The 18,916-nt window shown below is 41.6% G+C and overlaps 1 protein-coding gene across 1 annotated transcript; it reads left to right on the top strand.

The window, feature by feature from the left end:
* The first annotated feature begins 314 nt into the window (after positions 1-314).
* On the top strand, positions 315-18,527 carry LOC139480149 (uncharacterized). The gene is made up of 13 exons (XM_071263183.1): positions 315-450; positions 749-901; positions 1,917-1,996; positions 4,402-4,537; positions 8,418-8,546; positions 9,218-9,235; positions 9,790-10,016; positions 10,645-10,787; positions 11,457-11,596; positions 12,075-12,168; positions 13,040-13,205; positions 14,939-14,988; positions 18,370-18,527. The coding sequence occupies exons 1-12, from the start codon at positions 315-317 to the stop codon at positions 14,948-14,950; spliced, it is 1,434 nt and encodes a 477-aa protein (XP_071119284.1). The 3' UTR covers positions 14,951-14,988; positions 18,370-18,527.
* The last annotated feature ends 389 nt before the right edge of the window (positions 18,528-18,916 follow it).

Here is an 18,916-nt window from a genome sequence, read left to right as displayed (position 1 = left end):
TGCATTTCAGTGTTTTGTGTATGAAACTGACCGTCCGGTTCCGGAAACTGAATTTCCGAATATACGGGGAAATTTATATAGTAATTATTTCGTTTTGATTGAAAATCGTCTGAGAATCGAGGTTTCCGGATATCTGAAGTCCGTATAAGCGGGGCAAGACTGTATAAGCTGCATCTACTGGTTGAAACACTTTACTTTGATAACACTAATTATGTTTAATGTGACCCAATCAACTATAACAACACCGAATGTATCCTGACCCACTTCTCATATAAGCTTTTGTGAAATTAGCCTCCATAACGGCTATTATGTGAATGCAGCTGTTATTCGATAATCAGCAAATCATAGACGACAGCTCAGCACTGTGCTCTTCGGCTCCCACAGAAATGAAAGTTGTTCTCCTCTTTACTTTCCTTGCCTTTGTAACCAACGCCGCTGGAATTATCACAGGTATGGGGGCTTCATTGGCTTTCATATTATTTGATTTATTTTGCACGAAATATGGAGAAGCCTTGCAAGAATTATTTATCGATGCAATATATTCATGTTTAATTGTATTTTCAATCACTCATCATACTTTAAATTACCAAATAGTATTGGCAGTGAGCTAAAGCAATGCTGAGATTTGTCATTTGTTTAAAATCTGTTTGATTTATAACATGATATTTTGCAATGCATATTTACTTTTTTGTACCTGAACTGGCTGTGGCACTATGTTTATGTCATAAGGCCATGCTACTTTTATCAGGGTGCCCCGACGATTGGACACAGGTGAAGAGAAAGTGCTACAAGTTTGTGAACGAAGACGTTAGAAGGGATAATGCATCTGCCACATGTGGAGAGCGCTATGGAGCTACGCTGGCAACGATTCACAATATGGAAGAGAATGTAGCCGTCCAAGGTATGTTGAAATGTATATACATTTAGGCCTGATACGTGAGGTTGATGTTAGTGAAAATAGTGAGTGAAGTAGTATCAGTTCTGTCTGATAGGAGTCTGTCTATTGGAATAAATGCAACAACCATGATAGTTTCCTATGCCATGTGTTTGTTTGTTTATTGTTTAACGCCGCACTCAGCAATATTGAAGCAATTTGTAACATACTATGGTACATATAATAATTTCAAAATTCCAACTGACATTGGTTTGGGTTGTATTTTTTCTTTAAGTATTTAGTAGTCATTAATTTGTCTTCTCTGGTACTGTGTCATTTCAACTGTTTTGATCATAGTCAGTCATTGTGCTTTGAAACTTCTGATTGATAAATATTGTGATTCGACATCTCTGATAACCAATAAAAATCGTGTATTCCATGGAATCAATACGTCATGGCAATGATTCTCTATACAGTGTAGCCACAATGCCTTCAATAGGTTAACACATTTATTCGTCATCAATATACTTTCAAGTTGCACAAACATTCTCCAATGAACTTGCTCTCACGCTGCTCTGCACGTGTACTCAACATGAACTTGCTCTCACGCTGCTCTGCACATGTACTCAACATGAACTTGCTCTCACGCTGCTCTGCACATGTACTCAACATGAACTTGCTCTCACGCTGCTCTGCACATTTACTCAACGTGAACTTGCTCTCACGCTGCTCTGCACATGTACTCAACATGAACTTGCTCTCACGCTGCTCTGCACATGTACTCAACATGAACTTGCTCTCACGCTGCTCTGCACATGTACTCAACATGAACTGAAAATCCCCTTGTACATGAATGGCGTTCATGAAGTTACACTTAATTTTTACGAATATACTTCTCATGAAATTAATCACCCGTTGTACATACATGTCCCTCATCAACTTACTACACAAGGTTTGACATGAATGTCACTCACGAACGTACCCTCAATATTTCATGTATCGCCCTTATGAAAAACCTATATTTCATAGTTATTATTTCTAGATCTTATACATGGTCACAAGTATGCGTGGATCGGTCTGGATCGCAGAAATGGATACCATCGTTGGGACGGCAGATATAAAGTAAGACAAAAACATATCATGAACGTAATCTACTAAAATACGAATGAGATTTGCTGGTTTGAATTTGATGTCTGTATAGATAGTTTCCAGAAACAGCAGGATGACGGACGCGCTGAATTCCTTGAAGGAGAATGCCACATCTGTTCTTCAGCGCCGCTGGTGAACGCGTACCATAACTCTGCCTACCTTCCTTCTTTTTCACTGTCTGTGCTTCAGATCAACTAAAAAATACGCAGAGATATACTCTATGCACATCACTTCAGAAATTACAGAAAAAAATCCAAATAAGCGCACCTGAGAAGGGAAGACTTGATTAATTGAAATATGCCACTGGTCTCTTCAATCGCCGGATCAGATACATTTCAGGAAGCACTATAAGCACTGCCTGACTTTGGTAGTTTATATACTAACCGCCAAAAGGTACGCTACATGTTGTGTGAACCGACGCTCGTGAACGCATCACATGTGACGTCATGGATCTATGACACGATATTTGTCTCGTGCAGGAACTCACGCATACCATCATAAGAACAAGGACACGCCGTGGTAACACTTGACTGATTGTTAGATTTGTCATTAAGTGGTACACATTGGAAACATCTCTTCTTAAAATACATACTTCTCTCTATGTTTCTATTGTTAGCGTTTCTTTTGGCGGTGAGTATATATATTGCACTATGTGCATTAGCGATGCTACTGGAAATTAGATGTTCCTCAAAATGATATTATTTCTGATGTATTTTCAGTTTTATGACAGATTTATGACATTCAGATCAAGCACATGTTTAACACACACAAAAATATCAAAACAAATGCCTTGTCTTAAATAAGCTTCATGTCTCTTAGCTCGCGGAAATTGATAATGTACCGCGAGTTCATTATGAATTTCGCTTGATCTCCCATTTAACGAGTACATCTCTCAAGCTAGCTGATACAGCATGCCAATTCCTCCTTCAGGTAAAACTGAATGTGGAAGAAACAGGGTTAATCCAATCTTGCACTATAACAGGTTTCACGTTAGAATTATATGATAAGTCCCCAGGGTGGATCGTTGCTCCCACAGCTATCAATTGCAAGTTCCAGGTTAGACAAAGTCTTCATCAATCCATGTTTATTGTAAGAGGCGACTATCGGCATCGGGTGGTAAGGCTCGCTGACTTGGTTGATGCATGTCATTGTCCCCCGGGACATAGTATTCACGACCGTACGTACATACGTCCGTACGTCCCACCTGTTTGTTGCCGCGATATCTCAAGAACTAAACACTGGATTGTCTTCATTCTTGGAACTATGGTGTATATACAGACTCCACAGACACCAGTCGGTTTTAGTGACCTTGACCCCATTTTCAAGGTCACAGCAGGCAAATCTGCTTTTGGAGTTGGAAAACGGTGTTGCCGCGATATCTCAAGAACTAAACACTGGATTGTCTTCATATTTGGAGCTATGGTGTATATACAGACACCGCAGACACCAGTCGGTTTTGGTGACCTTAACATAATTTTCAAGGTAACAGCAGGGAAATCTGTTATTCGAGATGGAAAACAGTGTTGCTGCGATATCTCAAGAACTAATTTCTGGATTCCTTCATGTTTGATGATATTGGCTTTTGGAGTACGACAAATAGTTCCATGGAGGTATCTAACACAGAAAATAATATTATTCAAAAGGAATAAAATATTTTGAAAAAAACACATATCGCTTAAGGCGGCGGGGGACATTTCGTCACTTTGTGACAAATACTTGTTGTATCCCAAATGAGTTGATCGATGATCATGCTATCAATCAACGGGTTGTCTGGTCCAGATTCGATTATTTACAGACCGCCGTTATATCGATGGGATAGTGCTGCGGCGTTAAACAACAAACAAACAATCACATATAATTGTGTTGTCTTGTTTTGGTAAGGTGCATCCAGCCGAAATATTGCTGAGTGCGGCGTTAACCAACAAACAGACACATAAAAAACAATTGAGCAATGTTAAGAAAAAGCCTTACTGTTATTGTTTTTTTCTGTCACCAGTGGAATATACATCAATGAATTCCTTTCTCCTTTCTAGAGAAGCCAATACACATTCCATGGCACTTTAGAAAAGCAACATGCCTACATATTTTTGACCATCTTCCCGAGGCAAGAGAGCTAACTGCTTTAAAAGTCCAGTTTCAACCCTTGCCGAACAAGGCTGGAATTCCTGGGCTCAATCGTAGCGTCACCGGTGGTTACGACGAGTTATGTCCCTTCTATGCCTCTCCTCCCAATCAGATTCCACCTCTCGTATCAGTTGCATTTGTTTCAAACAAAATAGCGGCACCCAGTCAAGACGATATATATTACTGTATATTACTTCAAACAGAAAAAGTATATACTTATTAAAACACGAAGTAGCAATTCTCATGTGTTTTAGTTTCAGGTCCGTTTTCAAAACTGGGTTGGTTGGCAGTATCAGAAAGGAAAAGAGTGCGTACAGATCGTCCAAACTGGCTATTGGCAACCTGCGCGTTGCAATAAGCACATCTCGTATGTATGTGGGAAAATAGTTGGTAAGCAACACACACAAGGATTCATAAGGTGCACTTAGCCATGCAAATATATGATGATGCGCAAAATAAAACAAAATAATGCGACAAAACCCTTTCAGTTAGTGGCATGAGCAAGAGGTCAGTAACTGGTTAATAGCATTTAGTTTCCGACAGACATCGTCACTCACGACAAATTGATAACCTCCACAAACCCAACATTTCTTTTCGAATCAACGCCTTCGAAGTGAGTTGTCTTTTTCAGTAAGTATTTATGCAAGCTTTTTTTATTCAAGGCCTCAGTAAAGCTTTCAAATGGGAAAGCGGGATATACAGCAAGATTTTATTATTTGTGGCAGCTGAGCAGCGGGGCATACGGCGAATGTGTGCTACATCGGGAAGCAGGATGTACAGCAAGTCTGTGCTACATATAGCCATCGGGAAGCAGGATGTACAGCAAGTCTGTGCTACATATAGCCATCGGGAAGCAGGATGTACAGCAAGTCTGTGCTACATATAGCCATCGGGAAGCAGGATGTACAACAAGTCTGTGCTACATATAGTCATCGGGAAGCAGGATGTACAGCAAGTCTGTGCTACATATAGTCATCGGGAAGCAGGATGTACAGCAAGTCTGTGCTAAATATAGCCATCGGGAAGCAGGATGTACAGCAAGTCTGTGCTACATATAGCCATCGGGAAGCAGGATGTACAGCAAGTCTGTGCTACATATAGCCATCGGGAAGCAGGATGTACAGCAAGTCTGTGCTACATATAGCCATCGGGAAGCAGGATGTACAGCAAGTCTGTGCTACATATAGCCATCGGGAAGCAGGATGTACAGCAAGTCTGTGCTACATATAGTCATCGGGAAGCAGGATGTACAGCAAGTCTGTGCTAAATATAGCCATCGGGAAGCAGGATGTACAGCAAGTCTGTGCTACATATAGCCATCGGGAAGCAGGATGTACAGCAAGTCTGTGCTACATATAGCCATCGGGAAGCAGGATGTACAGCAAGTCTGTGCTACATATAGCCATCGGGAAGCGGGATGTACAGCATGTCTGTGCTACATATAGTCATCGGGAAGCAGGATGTACAGCAAGTCTGTGCTACATATAGCCATCGGGAAGCAGGATGTACAGCAAGTCTGTGCTAAATATAGCCATCGGGAAGCAGGATGTACAGCAAGTCTGTGCTACATATAGCCATCGGGAAGCAGGATGTACAGCAAGTCTGTGCTACATATAGCCATCGGGAAGCAGGATGTACAGCAAGTCTGTGCTACATATAGTCATCGGGAAGCAGGATGTACAGCAAGTCTGTGCTACATATAGTCATCGGGAAGCAGGATGTACAGCAAGTCTGTGCTACATATAGCCATCGGGAAGCAGAATGTACAGCCAGTCTGTGCTACATATAGCCATCGGGAAGCAGGATGTACAGCAAGTCTGTGCTACATATAGCCATCGGGAAGCAGGATGTACAGCAAGTCTGTGCTACATATAGCCATCTTGCGTTCCCGGAGATGCCTTGAAATAATCTGACCTTGACGCAGACTGAAATGTTTCAGGAATGAGTGAATGGGTGGGTATGGTTTTACGCCGCTTTTATCAATATTCCTTCAATATCACGGCGAGGGACACCAGTAATGGGCTTCACACATTGTATCCATGTGTACTATATATATATATATATATATATACAAAAATGAGGTAAATGTTCACTCGGTGTACATGTAATATATAATAAAATAATAATAATATATATATATATATATATATATATATATATATAATCATATATAGAGGTTATCACGCGAGTGTGTTTGGGGATGGTAAATATCCTGCATTAGGAATAAACATTGTATTTAGCGAGCCTTGGCGAGCTAAATACATAGTGTTTATTCCTAATACAGGATATTTACCATCCCCAAACACACAAGCGTGATAACCTCTTTTATCATATAATGTCATTCTTTAATTCTGTGCTTCAAAATCGCTTTCCCTCTCTCACAAACATTACCGAAACATTGCGACTTTTCCTGGAATGCGCGCATTAATATTTATTACGTCACAGGGTAAGTGATGTGTCAGTCGGACAGTGACAGTAGCCAATATAGTTCCGACTCAAATCTCTTTCTTATACAGTGTCGAAGCAACATATACGCAAAACAACAATTGTTTTTAATTGCCTTTCGCGGCAATTCATCGGTCTGTCCGCTAGAGTAACTGCCCTTTGTCAAAGGGAAGCTACTCTAACCCTAGTCTATGAGACGTCACGACCACGGTCAGACGTTGTTGACAGGCGGTCTGTCCTGTCATAACGTTAAGAAGTGTAGTCAGATGTACACACAGCGACAAAACGAAACAAGGTAACATATTTCGGCCAAATCCAACTATTTTAATTTGTGGAGAAGGTTTCAAGCCGCAGAGGTCTACAAGCACAGATATGGCTACTGATCCCGCTTGGCTAGGCCTCGTGCCCTCGTAATATTGTTTCGAAATTTATATCGCCAAAGTTGCCAAAACTTATAAAATGCCTTAGCTACGTCACATTTAGGCTATGATTTTCAGTATATTAGACATATGTTCTTTTGATGATGATAGCATTTATCCCTGTAGTTTATCCAGAATCCCGATGGTTTATTCTGACTCGATCGCCGAATGACGAGGGCGACGCCATGTTTGTTTATAAACAGTGAAAGTAGTCCCTACTTGACCTTTGATATTTGCATCTCTATCCGCATATGACCCCAACGGATATCGTTTTTATCCGTTGGCTTTATCCTGCCGAGAAACCTATATATATATATATATATTCTACTCAAACAGCGCGTAACCGTCACCGTGAGGCATGGACTCCGTGAGGCATTGTGACGGTGGGCATGTATCCGCATGCCACTCACCCGACATCACAGGCAGGCAAGTTTGGATTGTGCTGAAGAATGCGCCAATTGCAATGACCGGGACGTGGCTCCATACTGTTTATTGATGAATCGAAATTCTGTCTAGACTTCACAGATCGTCGTGACCGAGTGTAGCGAAGAAACATTTGAGGATTCCAACGTAGCCAAACATGATTGCTATGGATTGGGCTCAGTCATCTTTGGGGCGGGCTCAGTAGAGCTGGAAAAACCGTATGCTGGCCCAATCGGTCCAGACGTCACCCTCATGGACCATAACGCAGGACCTCATCGTGCCTGTGTCGTTGATGCCTACTGAGAGCTGGAGACCATTGTCCAGACGGAGTGACCGGTTACCAGACATCACCACAATCGAACACATGTTGGCTGCAGATCGCCCTCTCATGACGCCCTGTCCTTCCGGAAACTTTACAGGAACTCGACAATACTTTTACTGAAGAGTTGAACAATTTTCCCTTGGCAACGATCCGGAAACTTATTGGTAGCATGAGACGACGGTGCCAGGCTGTGATCGTGATCGCATCACGTGGATGACATACTCGTTACTGACAGATGTTTTTGGACAATACATTCGGGATTGTTTTACGTTTCAGTTTTGGTAAGACTTTCATTTTGACGGATGATTTGACTGATTATTTGCCACAAGTTGACTGTTGGGATTTTGTACATGACAACGGACTTTTGTTCATTAAACATGTCTTTATATTGTCTTTGGCTGTTTCAACAGATGCATACAATTTAACGTGATACCGTTTAAAGTGATGACCCTGAGGAAACCTTTACTAGTATGAGAAAGTGATTTGTTATTGCATGATCCATTTAAGTTAGTTAATAAGATTACGTTTAGTTTCTGTCTGTTTATTAGGATTGTCGTGCTAGGTAAGTACTTATACACATATGTGGAGTTTTAATTTGCATTTTCCTCTTGATTATGTCATGTCAATAAAGTGAATATGTTAATACACGGTGCTATTTCAGATTGTGAACCTGGATGGTTTGGAGATGAATGTGAGTGCCAGTGTCACTGCTACCTGGGCCATGACTGTAATGACGAACCTTGTCCTTATGGATGTGAGCCGGGGTGGAATGGCGAAATGTGTGACACTCGTGAGTGATAAGTAAATACATACGACCCCATGCAAAGTCGAATCGCAAAGTGTCGCTTCTGGTTTTACAGAGACGATTGCTGGACATTGTTTCATACCAAGGGAACGCATTTCACACTTTTCTCGTCGGAACCCGGATTGACTAACGTGGTTGTGTACATTGGTCACCACTCGCCCCTTTCCGTAACCTGCAAGAAGACTCGTCCCCTATCGATGTCCCGATGTGCTTTAAATTGCATCTGAAATATATATAATATATGGGGAAATATATGTGAACCATTACGCAACGAGTTGACAATTGTTTTATGTATGCCCGTTTGCGCTAAGACGGAACCCGTTCGCAAAAAATGGCGTTAAACGGTGTATGGTGTATAAACCTTGGGAAATAAAATGCTTGTCGTTTGTGAAATTGCCGCAGGTCATATATGTTTACATTTTAAAGGAAACCATGGTAACCAAATAGTGGGTGTGGCCAACCCAAATACCTCAGTCGAGTTGAACTGACACTTAGACACTTTCAGATACATGACTGATTATAAGATTAGTTCACAAAATGAATTGGAAACAGTTTAACATTTTGAAATTGTAGTTGAATTTTCAAACATATTCAAGTATCTAGTGTTTTTTTCTTTCTTGCACTTAAATTATACTGATACTTGTACTCATTTCCAGACTACCGAAAGCCTAAAGGTAAGAATAAATTTTTATTCGTATCGACCGCCTCCGTGGTCTAGTGGTAGAGCGTCCGCCCGGAGAGCGGAAGGTCCGGGGCTCGATACCCGGCCGCGTCATACCAAAAGACGTTAATAGATGGTACTTGTTGTTACCCTGTCTGACGCTCGGCATTAAGGGGCTAAAACAAGGACTGCTCGGCTCGGAGTCAGTATACTGTGTCTGAGTGGGGTATTCATGTTAAACTGCGGCATGGTATCTCAGTGAGCTAGCACTATAAATCGGCATCATTCCGGACTAGTACAAGCAGCCACACAAACACACATACATACATGCACGTCGCTATATAAGTGCAAGAATCTTGGACGCGACGTTAAACCCCATTTCACCTCAACTTTTATTCGTATCCATCGCATATGTAAACGAATGCTCACACCCTAATTTATTGTGGTTACTCAGAACGCTCCGTCGCTTTCTGCATCTCATGGCCATGTCTATGGAATATTCAGTAACTTAATGGAATCGGCGGGGTGGTTTTATTACATGGTGTACCTTGTATTACATGATTGCAGTGACATTCTACTGTATGAAAATAAGGGGAGGAGGCTATACTCTGAGGGTTTTCATGGACCGGTATGTTCAACTCTACCAGAGAATCGGAGCTGTAAACGCTGAAGGAGACATCAGTCCCAACTGTACCAACGATAGATTTAGAAGGACCAGTGTTCGTGATATACATTTAAATGTTCAGATTCCAAGAGTGTCAGGTGTACTGAAACCAGATTGTCCTGCAGAAACAGTAAGTATGTAATGCTTATCATACTTTGTTGGCATATGTGTGTTATTCCATAGCGTGTTTGTTTGTTTTGTTTGTTTGTTGTTTTACGCCGCACTCAGCAATATTCCAGCTTTATGGTGGCGGTCTGTAAATCGAGTCTGGATTAGACAATCCAGTGATTGACATCATGAGCATGAGCATGATACGATGGCATGCATTAACCAAGTCAGCGAGTCTGACCACCCGATCCCGTTAGTCGCCTCTTCCGACAAGCATAGTCGCCTATTACGGTAAGCTTGGGTTGTTGTAGACCTATTCTACCCCGGATCTTCATGGGTCTCCACAGCGTGTGTACTTGCACCAACTTGAGTTGGAGAGTTGGGTATAACGCCGCTTTTAACCCACGAGCAGAGGTATGGTGCTAACAAACCTAGAAACATAATCGGGGCGAACCGGGATTCGAACCCACAATCATAGGTTTCTGGCGTGCAACTCTGCACAGCGAATCGCGGCACCTCAGACGACTGGGCCCCCCGTGCCTCCACACCAACTTGAATATCAATGCCGGGAAATTAGGGACACATCGTCAAGGGTAGATGTAACTATATCTTCACATTCATTGTAGTTATTTTTGTTCACACAACACTAGGTTGCTGATGGGATCCTGCGATGGACGTTCAGGCTTCAGATGAAAGAAGGTATAGAATCAGTTGAAGATGAGGTACTTCAAGTCCAGTGTGATCTGTCTGAAGCTGATGCTGCATATGATTCTGAGCGTGTCGTGATGGAAGAGTAAGTTTAATAAACACGATCGAATCAAATTTTCTTTTTATTGTCCAGCAAATAGCATCGAAAAATAGCTGTAATAGAAAGCACGGGTGGCCCAGTCGTCTGAGGCGCCGCGATGCGCTGTGCAGAGTTGCGTCCCTTGGGCACGCCAGAAACCTATGATTGTGGGTTCGAATCCCGGTTCGCTCCGATTATGTTTCTAGGTTTGTCAGCACCATACCCGTGCTCGTGGGTTTCGCCGAACTGGTAACCGTTTGAGACCTGCATCATTTCGGGCTTTCCTCCCACACTAAGCTGAAACGCCGTGATATAACTGGAATACTGTTCAAAATGGCGTTAAACCCGACTCACTCACTCACTCACTCACTCTTATTATTTTATTATTTGGTCCTGAACATACTTTTTTGTTTGCGAAAGATCCCAGGTTCGTGAGTAGTTTGGGTGGTTGGGCACACACTCAGTTGCCTGATCTGTTGATAAATGCCCATTCAATAATAACAGCGAAGTTGCTTCTTTTTGAAGAAATTCCAAAGACATTACGTCAAAGACCAATGTGGCAGGTCGTAGCTGCTCCCGGATTGGTTGAACAGTTCACACGGATTAAAACAAATAATTCCATTTTCTAAATACTGCTTTGTGTTGGAATCTTTAATTATCTGTTATTTGTTTCAGGAATCGTGAGATTCCCTTAACGACTGCCACACAGACTAGAGTCAATGTACGGACGTTCCTTGCCAATCTTGACTCTCTGGAACCGGTCATAAACTTCGCCCTTGGTGCTCCTGTCAGACTGGTGGTCACGCTTCCTGAAGGTGCACTTGTTCCTGGAAATATATAGGAGTCACTGTTTGGATTGTTACTATGATCAGCCTTTCTGGACGTCCGCTTTAGGACGATGTATTCTCCTGATGTGTACTGTACATGACGATAACCATGATTTGTATAATGACGTAACACTTAGTCCTCTTGGGTAGATTCCACGAGCTGTCAGCAGACCTGGAGTCTGACTCGGCAACTGCTGCAAACGTAGTTGTGATATTCAACCCAGAATGCATGGTCAAACTCAAATCTGGAAAAGTTTTTCGAAAGCAGGACTGGTTCAGGGAGCTTTTGGTTAAAACGAAAACATTTATTCAGGAAAAATTCTATTTGTTTCAATTTCCACGGTAATGTCATATCTATCTGTTGAAGATACTGACAGATGTCAGATATGAATCTTGGGACATGTATATTTGTCGTCTGTCTCTATATGTCATTCTTCAGCTGAACATGTCCATCTTTTTGTATCAGGGGATGATCTTGTCCATCCGTTCTTTTATCCCCGGTCCTGTCAAGCTTCATCGCCAGATGGGAAGGTTTCTTTTCAAATGACCAATTCCGATGGGTCAGTACGAAATTACTCTCAAATGCTGCACTTGTTATGCCTTCTAATGAAAAGCACTTCCATGAACAAAACGTCATATGTTACCCAGGCAACAGAAAAGCACTTTCATGAACAAAACGTCATATGTTACCCAGGCAACAGAAAAACACTTTCATGAACAAAACGTCATATGTTACCCAGGCAACAGAAAAGCACTTTCATGAACAAAACGTCATATGTTACCCAGGCAACAGAAAAGCACTTTCATGAACAAAACGTCATATGTTACCCAGGCAACAGTAAAAGCACTTTCATGAACAAAACGTCATATGTTACCCAGGCAACAGAAAAGCACTTTCATGAACAAAACGTCATATGTTACCCAGGCAACAGAAAAGCACTTTCATGAACAAAACGTCACATGTTACCCAGGCAACACAAGTTTCCTAACTACAGACCTAATGAAGTATCCATTTAATATGTTTTCTATGATTTGAACAAATGCCTGTATGTGTATAGGTCTCTTATAGCCAATATCCACCTTCATTATAACTTTTAGGGGCGGTCGGGTAGCCAAGTGGTTAAAGCGTTCGCTTGTCACGCCGAAGACCCGGGTTCGAATCCCGACATGGGTACAATGTGTGAAGCCCATTTCTGGTGTCCCCCGCCGTGATGTTGCTGGAATATTGCTAAAAGCGGCGTAAAACCAGACTCACTCACTCACTCGTGTGATCCTAAGACTTTGGCGTTGTATTATCTTAACAAATTCTGACGAGGACATTCAATCGTCGTGTGGACGTATACACGTGTAAGGTGAGCTACAGTGTTTAATGAAGATGGTATTTCTTGTCCCTCAGTATCTACATCTACTAATCTGGTTCATCTATTTCAGCTGTCCTCGAAATGAATACGAAATCTTTTTGGGGAAAATGGACAAGGCCTCGGGTGTGATCCAGTCGGACATGTTCAAAATGTTTCGGCTGTGGGGTTACACCGACGTGGTATTCAGTTGTACTCTGGTAGTACCCACATTAACGCATGCAAAATATCAGAAACCGGTTAGTGTTTGTTTTTACTTACACTTCTGAGTGAGTGAATGTTGTTATACGTTGTGTCTATGTATGTTTGTATATTTTCATAACGCTAAATGGGAACAGATTCCGACCTCAATCGTTCTTAAATATGTATAATATATTCAATACAGATCCTCCATCCTCTTCCGTCGGGAAGCCTAAAGCGTTCGCTCGTCACGCCGAAGACCCGGGTTCTATTCCCGACATGGGTACAATGTGTGAAGCCCATTTTTTGTGTCCCCCGCCGGGATATTGTTGGAATATTGCTAAAAGCGGCGTAAAATCAAACTCACTCACTCACTCACTCCATCCTCTATCTTTTCTAAATAATAGATGCTCTACAAAAACATAAACGTTACATAAGGTTTCAGTTCTCTCTCATTCAATGAAAAAATATGGTTCCATCAAACACATAATGATAATGTCTACAGCGACTGTCCAGCTCATGTCTCAGCAACAACAGATCGCATTCGCCTCAGAGGCCCTTTAGTAGGGTACGTTACGTCGGCTGTACACCCTTGCTCTACCATCTGCCTTCATATCCGATAGGGGGCACGGGTGGCCCAATCATCTAAGGCGCCGCGATGCGCTGTGCAGAGTTGCGTCCCTTGGGCACGCCAGGAATCTATGATTGTGGGTTCGAATCACGGTTCGCCCCGATTATGTTTCTAGGTTTGTCAGCGCCATACCCGTGCTCGTGGGTTTCACCGAAATGGTAAACGTCTGAGACCTGCATCACAACGGGCTTTCCTTCCACATTAAGCTCACACGCCGTGATATACCTGGAATACTGTTAAAAGCGACGTTAAACCCAACTCACCCACTCATAGCAGATAACGTGACTCTTCACCTTACAGGATTCTCTTCCACCACATCCATTGCCAAACATGGTATCGATCACTGTAGACGTTCAGTCTGGTGAAGTTTTCAGGATGTAACATTTCCGAGATCCCAGATTTCCTCTGATCGGAAGTGCGTCGCTTGTCAGTAATGCGATGGGCAGTACTGGTGGTTGTGAAGCGACCACTAAGGCGTGGGCGTATAATGTAGCGGTCCTGTGTAGCGTTTCTGACCCGAGCCTGTCAAAGGCACTTACGGTTGTATCGCACTCATGACCTGTTGATTGACAATCACTTGTCATATTCATGGCGCTTGCAATAACCGGCTGGGCCAGCTCTGCCTCTGGACGTCTGATGACACTGTGATGCTGGTCTTGTGTCGGCCTTGGCAGTTTGTACTTGTCAGGATCAGGACATGAGCCTACGTCAGGATGGGAATACTGTCAATATGATAGCCCCGGCAGTGGATATACATGGGAAATAGCACCACACGTTGCATGTAAATGCAGAAAACATTAAAGGTTGCTTGTGATTGCGTTTTGGCGGTTTCCGCTGGTTTCTGACCATTGAAGCCTTTTATTGTTGATTCAGCCCATGTGTATATATACCATGGCAATAATTTACAGTTAGCTAATTTGTAGCCTAATGATTCTTTTTTAAGGGTTTAGTCACACAACATCCTCCTGTTCTGCCATTGTTCGAGTACAACGACTGATGCGAGTACAACGACTGATGTTCGGAAAATATGTGGGGGATGGAGGATGAGACTTTGGGGGGGGGGGGGGGGGGGATTTATATAATATCAGGATGTCATACACTAAACCATATCCTGTCATTCATTATGTCATTTAATGCTTTCATGTATTCTTTCTTCAACAGAGTTGTTCCTAGTAATAAAGGAGAAAGCGGATGAAAGGTCAACTGCAAAGGTCAGTGTAGAGTGAGAACACAAATGTCAATCATTGCAAACTAGAGGCAGTCAATAAACCAATCTCCATGTCCCAGTACGGTTGTTACCGCGAGTGTGGACGAGTTTCTGGCAGTCAGTGATATGCGGATTATATGCTCATAAACAACTTCAAATAATACACGAGGAGTGTGTATAAGCAGGGGTGCCTCCAAACTGGATTTCATTAAATTAAAGCAAAGGGCACTCATGAAGTTTTTTTATCTTTGAAAGGTGTATTGCGAATATAGGCCAATTACGCCTCTCAGAACGCGATTGTAACTCGATGAACTGGTCGGGTAATGAGTCCCTCAAAAATCACCCACGGTCAGGAAGACCCCCCAAGGTGACAAATCCTGAAATGATAGCTGCCGTGGAAACGAGCATAACGAATGATCGACGGATATAGGTGGGTAGCATTGAAAACACCATTCATCAATATCTTTGTATGTATGAAAAGTCGATAGGATGGGTACCAAGAAATCTGCAAGATCTCCACCAGAGATGGAACGCAGCCAAGAACTCCTAGAACTATGATAAAAGAAGATTTATATCAAGTTTTGTGACGAGATAAAACGTGGGTTTATCAGTGGGATACAGAGGCCAAAACTGAATCAATGCAATCTCCGGCACCTAAGAAGTATCTGACTTAACTCTCACCTCGGAAGATGAGTTCACAAGTCGCACAGGCTGTTGTAAGGCTGTCACCAGTGAAATAATTCCCTCACAGCCCAGACCCAGTTATAAGTGACTATTTAGTCTTTCCACAAAATGTTGAAGACGCTGATGCCTTGAAGTCTGCTGTTTAGGATTAATCTGGGGATAATCAGAAAGTCCAAAAATAAAGAAATATTGAAAAACAGAACTCAATTCAACTTTTTTGAAGGCCCCTCGTAATACATACCTAAACTAGTCTTCAATATAAACTAGATGCAGATATGTCAACCTATCTTCAATATGAACTGTAGGAAATACATACTTTACCGATCCGGTGGTAAATACGTAAACCGATCATTGTAGTAAATATTTCAACCAATCTTCATGTTGAACCAGTGGTAATAAATACTTCAACCAATCTTCATGTTGAACCAGTGGTAATAAATACTTCAACCAATCTTCATGTTGAACCAGTGGTAATAAATGCTTCAACCAATCTTCATGTTGAACCAGTGATAATAAATGCTTCAACCAATCTTCATGAGAAACTAGAGGTAATAAATGCTTCAATCTATCTCCATGAGAAACTAGAGGTAATAAATGCTTCAATCTATCTCCATGAGAAACTAGAGGTAATAAATGCTTCAATCTATCTCCATGAGAAACTAGAGGTAATAAATGCTTCAATCTATCTCCATGAGAAACTAGAGGTAATAAATGCTTCAATCTATCTCCATGAGAAACTAGAGGTAATAAATGCTTCAATCTATCTCCATGATAAACTAGAGGTAATAAATGCTTCGATCTATCTCCATGAGAAACTAGAGGTAATAAATGTTTCAATCTATCTCCATGATAAACTAGAGGTGATAAATACTTAAACCAAACTTCATTATTTACAAGAAGTAATAAATACTAAAACCAGTCTTCAAGGTAAACTGAAAATAATAAATGCTTTAACCTTTCTTCATGATAAACTAGAGGTAATGAATACTTAAACCTCTCTTCATGATAGAGTAGACGTAAATAATACATTCTTATAAGGCAGTGTAATTTATTGTTGGACAATGTAACCGTGTTACATTGTTTTCTGTTGAGATTCGGTAGACGCTCATTGCAGTGATTAGTCGTCAGGGATGAAGTGCCATTTAATGTAACTAGTCGTCAGGAAGTTACTATATTTAGATACTAGTGTGGTGTGTAAACGTCCGGTTACCGCGAACGGTGATGGTATGGTATAGAAACACGTGGAATGTTCCAGTGCAGCTAGACTGGTGAGGGCACAATGGAGATAGTTCCAGCAGCTAGTTGGACTATATCAATTTATATTGTGGGTCAAGAGCGTGTTTATCAATCTCCCGTAATTCCTTACCTAGGACAATCTCGGAAGCTTGACCACTGTCGCCGCTTGGTTGATATACTATCATAACTGACTTTTACTGTCACCACTGTATTTTTCTATTTGATACTGACCACTGTAATCATAGTATATACCGCCATTGAATATTGGACAACAATTCTATTGTTTACTACCATTGTAATTGCGGTCCATAAATTTGTATTTATTTGTAAACTTAGTGTATTTTATAATACATTTAACTGTTTACCATTTGTTGGTTGTTGGTTGGTTTCACCAGAGACCATATCTATTATTTGGTCTCTGGTTTCACAGTCAGTTATTTTACGTGCAGATTTTTGGGTTCACATATTGTTTCAGTTTGCGAATCGACACGGAACAACATAAATCAAACTTAATTAATCACAAGATGTTATAGGTGAGGTGGGGTGCAATGGGTTTAACGTCGCGTTCAAGATTATTAGACTTAGCGTGCGTTCGTTGCTGCTTCTACTAGTTCTGACTAATGCTGATAATAGTGCTAGCCCAGTCAAATACCATGCCGCAGTTTAGTGAGTGAGTGAGTGAGTATGGTTTTACGCCGCTTTTAGCAATATTCCAGCAATACCCTGGCAGGAGACACCAGAAAGGGGCTTCACACATTGTGTCTTGGGAATCGAAGCCGGTCTTTAGCGTGACGAGTGGACGCTCTAACCACTAGGCTACCCCACCGCCCAGTGCCGCTGTTTAACATGAATACCCCCCTCAGAGACAGTATACTGACCCAGAGGCAACCAGTGCTTGTTTTAGCCCCTTAATGCCGTTCTCCAGGCAAGGTAACAACAAGTTTAATCTTTTTACCTCTTTTGGTATTATGCGGATCGAACTCACGACCTTCCGTTCTCCGGGCAGACGCTACTCACTTACCCACGGAGGCGGTCACTCTAGAGGTATTAAATATGTAAACCAGTCTTAATGATAAACTTGAGGTTGTAAATACTTACAAAACAAACGTCAACGCCAGGGAAAAAACAGTCTCGATTATCAGAAACAGATTTAATTCGGCGTAAACGCAAAATAGCGGGGTAAATCAATCTACCTTGTAAGAAAAAAGTGAGAGATACTTAAACCTATCTTCCTTATCAACCAAAGGTAATAATACGTAAGCCAATCTTCATTATAAATTAGAGAAAATTAATACAAAAACAAATCTTCATGATAAACTAGAGGTAATAAATACTTTAACCTATCTTAATGATAAACTGGGGGTTATAAATACGAAACCAAACATTTTAACATATTATGAAATAGAGGTATTTTCTTATGTTCATTCGTTCATTTCTGTCATCATGTGCATTCATTTTATTTCAGATCATACCAGCGACTCATGGACTGCAGCCAATCAACAAACCATATGTAAACACTCAGTGTCAGTGATACGTCAGCCAATCAAGAACTTGGATGAAGTTTAATCCTCACATGTTTATAACAAAACCTATTCACTTGAAATAAACAAAAGCAACCCAAAACATGGAACGCTTCTTGTTTTCGCTGCTTTTACAGCCGCATGTCCTTGTTCAATGGTAAAGCAATATGACAATCTTACTATTTTAATCTGGGCGAACTTTGGAGTCGAATCCACAACAAGGGCCATAATTCTGTACAGATTACAGTAGTAGTAGTAGTAGTAGTGGTGGTGGTGGTGGTGGTGGTGGTGGTGGTGGTGGTAGTAGTAGTAGTAGTAGTAGTAGTTACCCGTGACGATCCGGGTTAGAATAGGTATTCAGCAACCCATGCTTACCGTAAATGGCGACTATGCTTGTCGTAAGAGGCGACTAACGGGATCGGGTAGTCAGGCTCGCTGACTTGGTTGATGCATGTCATCGTATCCCAATTGCATGGGTCGATGTTCATGGTG

The sequence above is a fragment of the Haliotis cracherodii genome, unplaced genomic scaffold (assembly GCF_022045235.1).
Source record: "Haliotis cracherodii isolate W230 unplaced genomic scaffold, xgHalCrac1.p SCAF_4, whole genome shotgun sequence".
NCBI classification, from domain to species: domain Eukaryota; kingdom Metazoa; phylum Mollusca; class Gastropoda; order Lepetellida; family Haliotidae; genus Haliotis; species Haliotis cracherodii.
The sequence above is the reverse complement of the archived record's forward strand: the minus strand, read 5'-3'. Positions and strand labels throughout refer to the sequence as shown.